At 34.8% G+C, this 12,068-nt stretch overlaps 1 protein-coding gene across 2 annotated transcripts in view; it reads right to left on the bottom strand.

Moving 5' to 3' along the window:
* The window catches only part of HERC2 (HECT and RLD domain containing E3 ubiquitin protein ligase 2), a 113,421-nt gene that overhangs the window by 50,872 nt on the left and 50,481 nt on the right, over positions 1 to 12,068 (bottom strand). For both annotated transcript variants that reach the window (XM_085321494.1, XM_085321495.1), the window contains exons 22-39: positions 11,814 to 11,999; positions 10,514 to 10,684; positions 10,304 to 10,407; positions 9,978 to 10,128; positions 9,119 to 9,333; positions 8,092 to 8,224; positions 7,868 to 7,995; positions 7,547 to 7,742; positions 6,821 to 6,957; positions 6,164 to 6,337; positions 5,944 to 6,080; positions 5,664 to 5,815; positions 5,076 to 5,267; positions 4,098 to 4,285; positions 3,406 to 3,598; positions 2,592 to 2,774; positions 1,841 to 2,025; positions 90 to 237 (exon numbers count right to left, since the gene is read on the bottom strand). In XM_085321494.1, the coding sequence (XP_085177620.1) occupies positions 90 to 237; positions 1,841 to 2,025; positions 2,592 to 2,774; positions 3,406 to 3,598; positions 4,098 to 4,285; positions 5,076 to 5,267; positions 5,664 to 5,815; positions 5,944 to 6,080; positions 6,164 to 6,337; positions 6,821 to 6,957; positions 7,547 to 7,742; positions 7,868 to 7,995; positions 8,092 to 8,224; positions 9,119 to 9,333; positions 9,978 to 10,128; positions 10,304 to 10,407; positions 10,514 to 10,684; positions 11,814 to 11,999 (2,973 nt within the window). The remainder of the gene's footprint in view (positions 1 to 89; positions 238 to 1,840; positions 2,026 to 2,591; positions 2,775 to 3,405; positions 3,599 to 4,097; positions 4,286 to 5,075; positions 5,268 to 5,663; positions 5,816 to 5,943; positions 6,081 to 6,163; positions 6,338 to 6,820; positions 6,958 to 7,546; positions 7,743 to 7,867; positions 7,996 to 8,091; positions 8,225 to 9,118; positions 9,334 to 9,977; positions 10,129 to 10,303; positions 10,408 to 10,513; positions 10,685 to 11,813; positions 12,000 to 12,068) is intronic.

Genomic DNA, 12,068 nt, shown 5'->3' with positions numbered 1-12,068 from the left:
GAAAAGATAAAGCAATCACACAATTCTTGTCATTTTAACAAACATATTTTATTTATAAAGATAAAACCATTATGAAAAAAATCCTCTACCTCTGAGTAGTGGAATATCTGAAGAACAAGTGCTAAGCAGGCTGCCTAAAAAACCAAACAGTTTTTCCACAAGAAATTTCATGTCTCTCGACCTTTCATTTTTGTCCCAGGATGGAAGTACTGCTTTCAATAAATGTACAGCAAGGATCTAAAAAGAGAGCAAAAATACTGTTATTCCATTTGAAGTCATCAAATATTAAGGAAATGCTCAGACATTTTAAGTATTTAAGCCGCCTTTTGTTATTTCTTAATGTTGGTTTCTTTCTGGCTGCTGAAATTAGAGGGCTACTGATTTTCACACACACACACACACACACACCCCCCCCCCGCCCAAAGAATACAGAAAAGAATTTATGCCAGTTCAAAGTCAGTAACAATTTTACTGGCACATTCTGTTAGCGAAGGCAAACTCTGCAATCATCTGGACGTGAGACACGCACATGAACACACTGGGAAACAAAATAACCTATATACAACTTTAAAATACAAAGGAAAAAATAGGACTAAATACTAGGAACTTTGTTCAGATTCCAGGTGCAGAACTTAGTACTAGCATGTATTTCAAAATGAAAGCTTCAAGTGCTCTGCAGTGAAGCTATAGTAACAGATGTAAAGCTGAATCATACAAGAAAGCAAGAAGTGACATAGTGACACCAAGAATATTTACAATATAACTAGGGCCTGAACACAATAAAAAAAAAAAACAGAAAAAGAAAAAAAAGGACAGACCAACTTCGATTAATCTAGACAATATGTGAAGGGTTGACTAGAAATATGGGAAGGCATCGCGCTGCAGTATCCAAGAGCAGAGAAGGTTTCACATTCTGAACACAAGTATTGTGTTCCGGTGCAAGCTTCCTCATCTACAGTCTGCTACAAGTGAGGAGAATCTCATTGCAAACGTCTGTCAACAACACATCTTTCTACAAATCCAAAGTTTTGTCTTTTTTTTTTTTTTTTTTCCTTTTGCTAAGCTAGATAGTAGTATGTGAGGGACTCATTTCTCTCAAGATTTCCCTGAACAGCATAGRTAACTCTAATGCACCAACTCCTGAACAACGGAAAAGGCTCATTGAATCAAAACACTGGTAAAAACTCTTAGGAAGATCACAAAATAACACACAGGTCTTTATGATACAATTTCAAGWTTAGAATATTAACATCTTTAGCAAGGAAAAGATTAGAGAAGATGCCTTGATCCCCGAGTCTTATAACTTGGAAGAGCTATCTCATAATAAGGGTGCCTCACTATCTCATGAAAAAGGTGTAACAAGATTTAAAATCTGTAAATTTAAAAAAAAAATACTGAAATAAGATGCAAAGATGCAGTTTGTTAAAACAGATAGTAATTAAAACAGTAACAATAATTCAGGGGTAGTAGGTAATACATAATTTGAGAACTCTATAATCAAATTGTACACTTTTCTTCTAACCATCTTTTCTCTAACTTCTAGGAAGCATTATAAGGGAGTTTCTGGAATACATTTTTGGAACACTGTTTTGGCCTCTCATCTGCACAAAACTTTCAGGCTTTCACAAGAACAGGACAGCTTGTACTACCCTCAGGGCTCAAAAAGTACGTATGTATATTTAAAACAATGAAATCTAAATATTAGAAAACTTGTTTTCTTTTCTCAATTAACTGAAAACTAGACATTCCACAATCTTGGTTTTTTACATATTTTTTTAAAGACGATTCAAATCCACTAAATTCATTTCTCACTAAAATAATCTGGAAATGCGCACATTACCTGTCTCTGTAGTGAAGCAGCAGTGAACGATTCATGTCCCTCAACAATTTTCATTAGTAAAGTTATCCAATGAGAGGTACTAAGAGTGCTGCACATCTGAGGCATGACTGCTATACTTCTAATGAATCCCAACGTGCACCAGCTTCTATGTTGTTCTTTATAAACTAATTTATTTGGCAAGGAAGCTAAAAATAAGAAAAGATACATATGTAACAGTTGACTTTTCCACCAGCTCTGCAACAATTCTCTATATATTCCTGGGGGGTTTTTTGGACAAATCATAGTCAGCTACCAGAATGTTTTTAAATGAACTGTAAACATCCATTTGTAATTAGGTTTTTTTAATATGCCTTTAAAACAATTCTCACCCTCAGACTGTTTCTTTATTTAGCTCATTTCAAAGGAGTAAAAACTTCACTCTTTAAAATTACAGAGAAGCTATAAAAATGAACATGATATACTTAGTTAAACTGTTCCCCCAGATAGAAAAAGGCAGCTTAAAGTAATTCATTGTCTAAATAAACTATAGTTGTCTTGATGCTCATGATCTCATGTATTTCTCCAGCTACTTCTACTTATGATCTAAGAATGGCCAACATCATTTACATTGCTTTTGCAACTAATTAAGATTTTAAAAGTTCTGAAAATATGTTTTCCAGCCATTGGTCTTAAAAACATCCGTAACAGAAGATTTAGAGTTGTAAGACATTAATAAAACGCAAAACAGGCAGACTATGTCTATRTAATATACCTGATTTATCTATCGTTCCACTCTCCACAAGCATACGGAGCAGACCACACAAAGTCCTAGTAGCATCACTCTGCATGACTTCAGCATGGACACCGGCAGAGAGACACAGTGTCTGCAATAGGTTCACAGTACTTGTCAGCATCATGGAAGTAGGGTGGAGATTCCTTTCAACTTGTTCTCCTTCTGAAGGGAGACACAAAAAGCAAACATACGCTTTGGTATGTTGTTAATCTACTTTACAATGTGTTCTGAATCAAKCACTGTGAGAAAATTGGGAGAAATATTATTTTCTTATGCTGATTTGACATGAAGAAGATTCCTTATTTCACACTGCTAGGTAAAAATATAAACCAAGTATTTCTTGCAGATACTCTCAAGCTCTTCTCTAGCACTACACTACTTAAAAGAAATCCAGAATACATTACCAAGAACAGTGAAGAAGTGAGACAAGATATAATTAGGCCAAGTAAAATCCACGCTTTAGACAGTCATTAACATATGTTCAAATGTGTACCTCCTGATACCAGTAATTGAAATTATTTCAGTTTAAAAATGTCTTTTTCTTTGGCCTGTGAATGTTCAATAAACATGACGCCATCCTAGACTCCCTTCTYATGATAAATCTGTTTTAAGACAGACTCTGATCAGAAGTACACATCAATTAAATTAATTGTATTTAATGAAATATTTTCTGCTCTGAAAGAAGCTTTCTTCCTCTCGTAAGATGTCAATTTTGGAATTCATCTAAAACCTTGCTTGTATTTTTATAAAAACTTTTTTGTTGTTTTTTGTTTGTTTGTTTGTTTGTTTTTACCAGAATCATCCTCTGTATCTGATTCCTCTGTTGTGGGCTGTGCTGCAGGCGGTGGCTCAGCTAGTTTGAGATCGTATTTTCCCTCCTTCCCCATTCTGTAAGAATTTGTACTTCCTGTGTCCCACTGCACTCTAATCCAGCCATCTTCTCCCAATTCTCCAATCACGCGACCTAAACCAGGAGGGGGGCCATCCTGACAGAAGAGAGGCTCAAGTTAAACAACTGGCAACACTAATTCATGCCCAAAGTTAATATAGTAATAACAACATTGCTTTTCTTTTTTTCTGCTAACCTAATGTTTAGGCAGGGAACATTCAATTATTTTTTCAAAATTCAGCATAAAGTTGGAAAACATTCTCACAGTCTTCTAAAGAAATCAACCTGGCAAACTACAGCAACATCTATGTTTAGAGCTGTTTTACCATATATTACAGAAATAAGACACATCTGGTTGAAATTGCATAATATTGTGGCAAACAAGTGATTCAGCTTTCTTTCAAATAATGAATCAAAACAGTTTACTGAAAAAGAATTTTTATGGCCAAAAATGAAATTAAGTATTTTATCTAATTTTAACTAAGTCTTTGAAAGGTAAAGTGACCTTTAAAGTTGGAATACAAAATTCACAGTTAGCCCATTAAATACAGACTTCAGATTTTAACACATCCAAACCTGTATGGAAGAAGTTATACCTGATCGCCCCATTTCCAGTCTACCCCTCTCACCACTCTGGTACCAATTTTCATCATGGCTGCCAACTCTGGTCCAGAAACAGGGAGCTGAACCGGCGTAGTTTCCTTTCTTGACTCTTCTAAGACTGTAGCAGAAGCTCCACGAGAAGAAGTAATCATGTCTTCTTCAATGTTGTCAGAACTAGGTCCTAAAAGAAAAAAAAAAGAAAGAGAAAATTTAAAAGCAGCTACAAATTTTTTTTGAGTGTCATTGCTGTGCTTAAACCTAACAGCACATGAAGTCTGTAATATGAAAGCAGGAACAAATACGGAAGCCGACTTAACAGGTTATAGAGTTACCTGAGCTTTTAGACAGCTAGGCTACAATGATTTTGAATCTACCAGGTTTTAAATACTTAATTTTGAATAAAAATAAATGACAATAAAGATATTAAAATGATTAGTCCAATGGCTAAGCCATTTTACTAATAGATTTTTTTTGGAAAAWTTTCATTTGAGCATTCCAACTAAGTTATAAGAACAATTATTTGCTACTATCTGAGTAAAAGAAATAAAAGAGGAAAGCTTGAATCACAGCAACCAACATTCAAAACTTCTTGTAACAGATGAAACAAAGGAAGCTTCCAGCCTAAATATAGAGGCTGAGAAAGCCTTAACAGGTAGAAAAAAATAAAACTAAATGTTTGAGGACTGTGCAGTTTTTAATGTTTCCACCAAAATTACTCTATCACTCACAATTTCTAACAAAGGATGAGACAAAGTTTTAGAAAAAAAAAAATGACTGGTTATACTCAAAATAACTTCGTTCTCGTGATGTTTATTGACATGTTCTTATACTGATGGTGAACAACTTTGATTACTATCTTGAACCAGTAAAGCCAAACTGTACTTCATGCGCACCAACAGCTAAAACCTACAAGAGAGATTTATCAAACTTGAATTTTCTTCAAAACAGCAAGAAAACAAGACATCTTGTACCTATCAGCCGCAGTGTCGTTTGCGTCAACGCTAGCATGCCAGAATTTAGGAGAAGACTCAATGTATTGGCACCATGCTGCAGCGTCAACATGTTGAGCATGACCAGCAGAAAACGAGCTTGTGGAATAGTTCCAAGACTTGGTCCTGCTGGGTTCTCATTAGTAATTGTTTGCAGAGGAACAGGCTGTACACCTAATTCAGAAATAGTATGTGTAACAGTCAGTTGACATGTGCAAGCTACAGCAAAACMGTTTATAAATTTGATAGTTTGAAATATTTGTTATTCCACCTTTGGCTTTAAGAACTTATAACCAGATGGTCAACAAAACTTTTTACAACAACTTAAATGTTAATGGCAAAACAACACTAAATGGTAATCAGGTGAGCTACATTCCCTTGAACACTAGAAAGGAAGTTAAATTAAGRGAGGAGAACAGAAAAGTCAAAATACTTCTTAGCACAAAGCAAGGGAGCTCATTTTAGGACCCCAATTACCAGGAACTTGAAAAAAATGCAGTGTGATTAGTTTATTACAGTTCCCCCCCACACACACACACACACACAAAACAGCAACAAAATGAGATTCACCTAGTTCCTTAAATCTTGCATTAGCATCTAGCAAGATGTTCCGGACATTCTGAATAGCCCATGCATACAACTTTCCAAAAGTTACTTCTAGCAGCATTCTGTTAAACGGTGGGATCAAATCGACATCCTTCAAGCAGTCAGTAAGAGGTTCCCTTCAAATAAAAACAACAAAATTTTTGAATTTTTTTTTTTTTGCTTAAGAATTGTGAAAGCAAAAAAAAAAAATCCCAAAAAACAAAGTGGGGGAGGACAGAGAGAGACAGAAAGAAGTGAGTTTTACCCTATGTTGGCTCCTTCTGGAATAAGCCTTTGCCATCCACAGAACATAGCATATTGCACAGATGGGAGCAAAAAATTTTTTGTTGCCAGTTTCAGAATAGTATCTATTCCCTCCAGACGAACCTCTGCTCTTTCTAACTGCAAAGGGGAGAAAAACAACTGTCATATTTATGTAAATTGCTAACACATGCACATACAAGCACATTTTTTATTCAGCTTACCTGTTTCAATAAACATTTTCTCATCTTCTCCACATCCACTGGCTCTTCTTTAAGTGCAAATTCAACAATGGTGGTAAGCAGGGCAGACTGTGGGTACAAGCCTTGCACATTTTGTTTCAGCCATTTGTATTTGTGGACACCTGTAACTGTACTCAAAAGTGGTGGCCACTTATCCTGTAGAATAGTAAAATAGCAAGTTAAACAAATATTAGGTCACTGAGAAATAAGTTATTTCACACAAAACCACATCCTGATTTCAAATATGTGGTGAAAAAAATAAAAGTCTTCAAAGCCAGGAAAGAACTTAATATTACTTGTACCTCATTATTATGTCTATAATTGCTACATATAATTTCAAATGCATTGGTACTAAAACAAGAGTAAGTAACTTATCGCGATCTTTTATTTTGAAATGAARTTTTATCTAAACAATTCTAAAATTATTAATATTTTTTAAATTATAGAAAATATCTTTATAGATTCTAAATATACTGTACACAGCTTATTAAGTTTTGTTAAAACAAGACACCATACTTTAATTATACATCCCAAACACCATTACCAGAATATTAAATGCCAATTTATACCAAGTGCTGCTTTAGTTAATAMCCTTTCTTATTTTTATTCACAAGGATGATTCAAACTCTGATATCCTACCTTGGGTGATTTGATTGGTATGGGTCTTTTATCTATAGGTACAGGACTGTGAGGTACAACACAGGATTCTTCTAAATCACTCTCTTCATTTCCAATTTTGGATTCTTCTACATCAGTAGATTCAGATTTTTTTGGCACTAGAGAAAAAAAAAAACTCATTTATGTAACCAGATAGCAATTAATGTCAAGTTTTAGGTCTCATGATGACTTAAGCATATAAAATTTATTGCAAAATCCACCTGTGACAAAAGGAAATAGACTCTAGGTAAACTCTAAATCCAACTATTATCAAACTAGTTCTGGTAATATCTGTAATATGTTTAATCTTTAGAGATCATCAAATGCATAGTTTCAAAACTATGCATCAAATTCTAGTTAAGTAGTTATTTTACCACACTTTTAACGAAGCATCATTTTTAAGAAGATATAACACTTCTAGGTAAACTTTACTATACAAAAACTCAGAATGATTGATATAGATGGGTCATTTTTAACAGACTGAGAAAACAAGAAGCAAACTTCACCTTAGATTAACTCTCTTGTCCATTTGTTTTTGCTGTAGGAACTGACATGTGACCATTGATTTAGAAAAGTTTGTAAAAATGCACAAGAAAGAAAATAGTTTGGCTACTTTATCTAATAAAAAAAAATGTCAAATACACAAGAAACTTTGGAATGAACTGGAGTTTCATTGTTAYATAGAAAAAACAGGAGTAATGTTCTTACCTCTCTTTTTTCTTCTTTCTCTAATTATCTTCTGAACCACCCTCCGCCATCGGGGCAAGGAACTCAGAAGCTTAAATTTTGACATTATAGAGAGATCATTGCAAACAGCAGGACGCAGTTCATTGAATAAAAATCTCAAACGTTCGATGACAGGAGCACAAACTTCCTTGTAAGAACGTCCTTGTTCCTGGTGGGTCTAGAAAAGACATTGAAAGATTATAGGTTACTGTTTAATATACAACAAAACAGAGAATATGAAACTTTTTATATAAGACATTTCTAAAGAAAAATAAGCTAGACATCAGAAGGTAAGAGACTTACCTTAATCAGTGAGCATTTTGCTTGGTAGACAACACGACACACATCCACTACAGATTTTGGTAAGGTTTTGTGTTTTACCTGGTCAACTCCAAGGGTACCAGGATGAACAAGAGACAGTGCTACATGACCTTAATGGGAAAAGACAACCTATGAATACACATTTATAAAACCATCAATAGTAGGGTTTAATTTGGTCCAAACCGTTGTACCACAAGCCTACCTACCCAAATCTTCATGCTTCAGAAGACAACATAATAACAAACGTCCTACTTCTTCCACAGGATGCTCAGGAGGGAATGTGATTGGTGTTGTTAAGTGACACTGTTTACAATATCTTTCTATTTGACACAAAAAGTCCTAAAAAAAACCACAAAATAAAACACTATTCAACTATTTTTTAAATAAAGCGTAGAAAAAGAAAAAAAATATACTTTAGCTAGCGTGTAAATAATACTGAATAATCTCCACAACCTGAACTAATATCCAGAAGCCAGAGATGCTACACAGTACACACTATTTAATCAGCAGGACTTACAATCTAATATTCCAAAGATGCCCTGTACTATTCTTGTCATATTACRGGCAACATGGCTACAAGGAATGAAGTTACTACTGCTTTTGACTTCTTATCTAGATAGCCAGGAAAATCATTTTTAAAGTCTCCTCCTAACTCATCACTACTGCTATCCTATCTTCCACAGGACTACTGCTTTTCTTCTCTCTTTTTTTTTTTAATAAAGGAATCAAAATCAAAGTGTTAAAAATTCTGCAAGTATCACAAAGACACTGATCAAATATAAATGCAAGGTTTCCATAACATCCACGTTAAACCTGAACCCCAAGGTGCAGAGAGACTTCAAGACATACATGCATCTGAAGCATAAAAAACATCTGCACTTTGACTGAAAACACCATCTCAGTTTAACTGAGGTAAGCAGAGTCTGAATTCCACTGAAGTCTTTCATGGAGAGTAATGCAGTTATTTAATTCTTTTGTAAAAATGTATTTATAGTTTTTAGTTCTCACATTCAAAAATTCTAAAGACGCAGTTACATATTAAAGTGAGATATAGTAGATTTTATCCATTAGTAGTACACAGCCACTCCTTTCACAAGCAGTCATTTTGAAATAGTTTTGAAAAATTCTTATTGTCTGATAAAATTTTCAAAGTTTTCATCAGTAAATACGCTTCATGCCACCACTGTCAGCTTTCAGTAACATTTTTTGGAAACAGAACTATAGAGGGCTTACCTTCACAGTGTGATCCTGAATATTATTATCTGCAATAGCTTGGAGAAAAGGTTGTGAATGGTCACTCAGAGTTAATCGATGTGTATACAGTTTTGATTTGTTTGGAGTAGTGTTACCAGGTGAACTGCAGTGGTCTTCATCTTTTTCCTCATTGTAACTGTAATGAATCTGACTAGTTTGCAAGCCTCCAGAAAAGATAGATGACTTGAGCCATTCTAAAGGAAAGAAAGTAAAACATAAATGTGTATTCTGATGAAAGGTTAACCTATCAAGACCCAACAAATCCCTGCAGTAAAATAAGCAGCACAGCTGCAAAAGAAGGTTTAACAGCTTTTCTATTTGCTAAAGCTTTTTTGAAGAGGTAGGGGGCAGACGGGAAGGAAAACATATGAATTAAGAAACAAACATGCAAGGACAGGGCAGCCATCACCTGTTTAGAGATAACAGGACCTTAGCTATTATTCTGTGATTAGTATTGAATTGTACCCTCCAAACTAAGATCCAGTATTATAGAATCCAGCACCAGATGCTTGAGACATTCTTATCTGAACATGACACAGTGAGATAATTGCTGCATAGTTTCATTTCTTTTTCAACAGTTTCTGTAAATTATAAAAAATTCTGTATTTTTTTTCAAGATTATTATTTAATCTCTCTTTAAGTCTAAGTGCTAAATTCTCAGTCCTTGATGTGCATGGTAATTAATGTTAAGAATAAAGAACTTCTGTTCTTTAGAAAGCAGCAAAACTAAAGAGATGCTAGAATAACAGTTATATTATTTGGGCTGCACCTTTTTTCCTGGATGGTTTTGCAAGCCTGTATCACTTATTTAAGATTAACTTAATGAAGTTCTGCTTACTGGCACATTCAACTTCCACAGGAGAAAGCGGTGTACTCATTGCTAGGTAGGAAGCGTGCAGTCCAAGGAGAAGACCCAAATTCCTTTCTGTATCTATTAGAGGTGATGACAGACTACTGAGGTCTGGTGTTGTAATCACTTCCTGGTCAGGCTAATTAAAAGAAATATTAGTTGAAAGCTAAAACTGAGCTCCAACAGAAGTTTTAAAAACAAAACAATTCCTTACTTTCAAAAGGGTGTCTCCATTGTAACAAACTATCCTAATACACACACACACACACATATATATGTATGTATGTATGTATGTATGAATTTTTTTTTTTTACCTCCATATACTGGCCAACACAGAAGGCATGCATTGATTCCCGTGTGTCCTCAAATTGCAAGGCAGCTTCCAAAGCAACAACTGGATCCTCACCTGCAAACTGAGCTAATGAAAGAATGAGGTGGTCACTATAATATACACACAACTCTTTATATCATCTAGTTTTGAAACAAAAGTAATCTGTATCTTCAGTTCAGCTGCTGATTCTCACCAAGTATACTATTGCCAGTTAAAGACTGAGTTTGAAAGTCCTTTATATCATACACTTTCCCATCAATTACTGTCCAGAATCCTCCATCTTTATTGTGGTTCTCTAGATCAGCTTTACGTATAAGTGTCACCTCTTCATTATTTCTGCAACTCTGGCCAGTAAAAAATGAACCTGTGGGTATAAAACAGAAGAATATGCAAACTTTTCTGGACTTTCTGTAATAGCTGCCTTACCAAATTCTTCACTTCTATTCAAAGGCTGCTTGTTTTTTTGATATGCTCAAAAGTGAAAATGTCTATGAATGTTAGCTGTAATATGGAATGCAGTCAAATCGTATGCATGTTGTATTCTTTTATGCAGTAATCTCTAATGTCTCTCTGTGATAGATCTGGCATTGCCCAACTAAATGCCTGTTCTGCCTGAAGGTGGAACAGGACAACTACTGTCCTGGAAAATTACTGCTCTAGGTGGTTCTCCCTCAAATCTGCTTCAGTTTTACTAGATACTTGAACTGCATTCATGCAAAAGGCACAGAAGATACAGTCAGTTTTCATCCAAACCCAAGTGTTTCAATTAAAAGAGTTACATACACACTAAAATTCTACATATCAGTAAACTCTATTTCAAACTAAAGGTAGTATCATCCAGGCAAGAAACATCAGAGTAATATTTGCACACATGCCTCTCCATCTTCCTGCTCTATTTGAGCACCAATTTAATTTTTATACAATGAAAATGATTTTTTTTTTCTGAAACTCCCCCAACACACTACTGTCTAGCTAGACTTCAGTATTCTTGGCTATAGCAGCCATGTTGTTCCTTTCCTCCTTCCTCTAGTACTAAACAGTCAGAAATGCACATTTTCTGCTCCTCTCTTCACCACAGAGGCACCCCATATTATGAAGTGCCCTGGAAAGAAAACTTGTTTCAAACTTTCGTATTACTCTCCCTTTACTACATTACTAACATAATTTAATAACAAAACACACAGTACTATTTATGTATTCACAACTTTTAGTACTGAAAAATGCAAAAAAAATGAAATGGGATGCTGTAACTGGCTAAACTGTGTGGAATTAGTTCTTCAAAAAGCTGTATTTATTCTCTGTTTAATCCTATCTCTTGACCCATTTTTCTGAAAAGTCCATTGATAGAAACATTGCCTTTTGAATTGATTTGGATTAATAAAATCTTTTTGTACTATAAAGTAGAATTACCTGAGACAAGCTCATGAATAATCACTGTTTTTAGACAGCTGTTTTATCAAAACATAAACAGTCCAGATGCTGTTAACACATACCCATTATTCCTGGCCATGCTAAATCCTCATTGTCATCCCTTTCCTTTCCAGGGGCTAAGTGGTTAAATCTGTCTAGATGTTCTAGCAAGCCAGCCAACAGAGGGATAGCACCAGCTTCCTGCATTAATCCAGCATTTTTACTGAGGAGTAACACTATAGAAACCACCAATTCTGGAAGAAGAACACCTAAAACAGAAAATATTCAGATTTAAGCAAAGACCTATGTTTACAACATGCTTGAAATAAATCACCAAG

This window comes from Rhea americana, unplaced genomic scaffold (genome assembly GCF_003343005.1).
Source record: "Rhea americana isolate MKP2758 unplaced genomic scaffold, rheAme1 scaffold_7, whole genome shotgun sequence".
Taxonomy (NCBI): domain Eukaryota; kingdom Metazoa; phylum Chordata; class Aves; order Rheiformes; family Rheidae; genus Rhea; species Rhea americana.
This window is presented reverse-complemented; position numbering and strand designations above follow the sequence as displayed.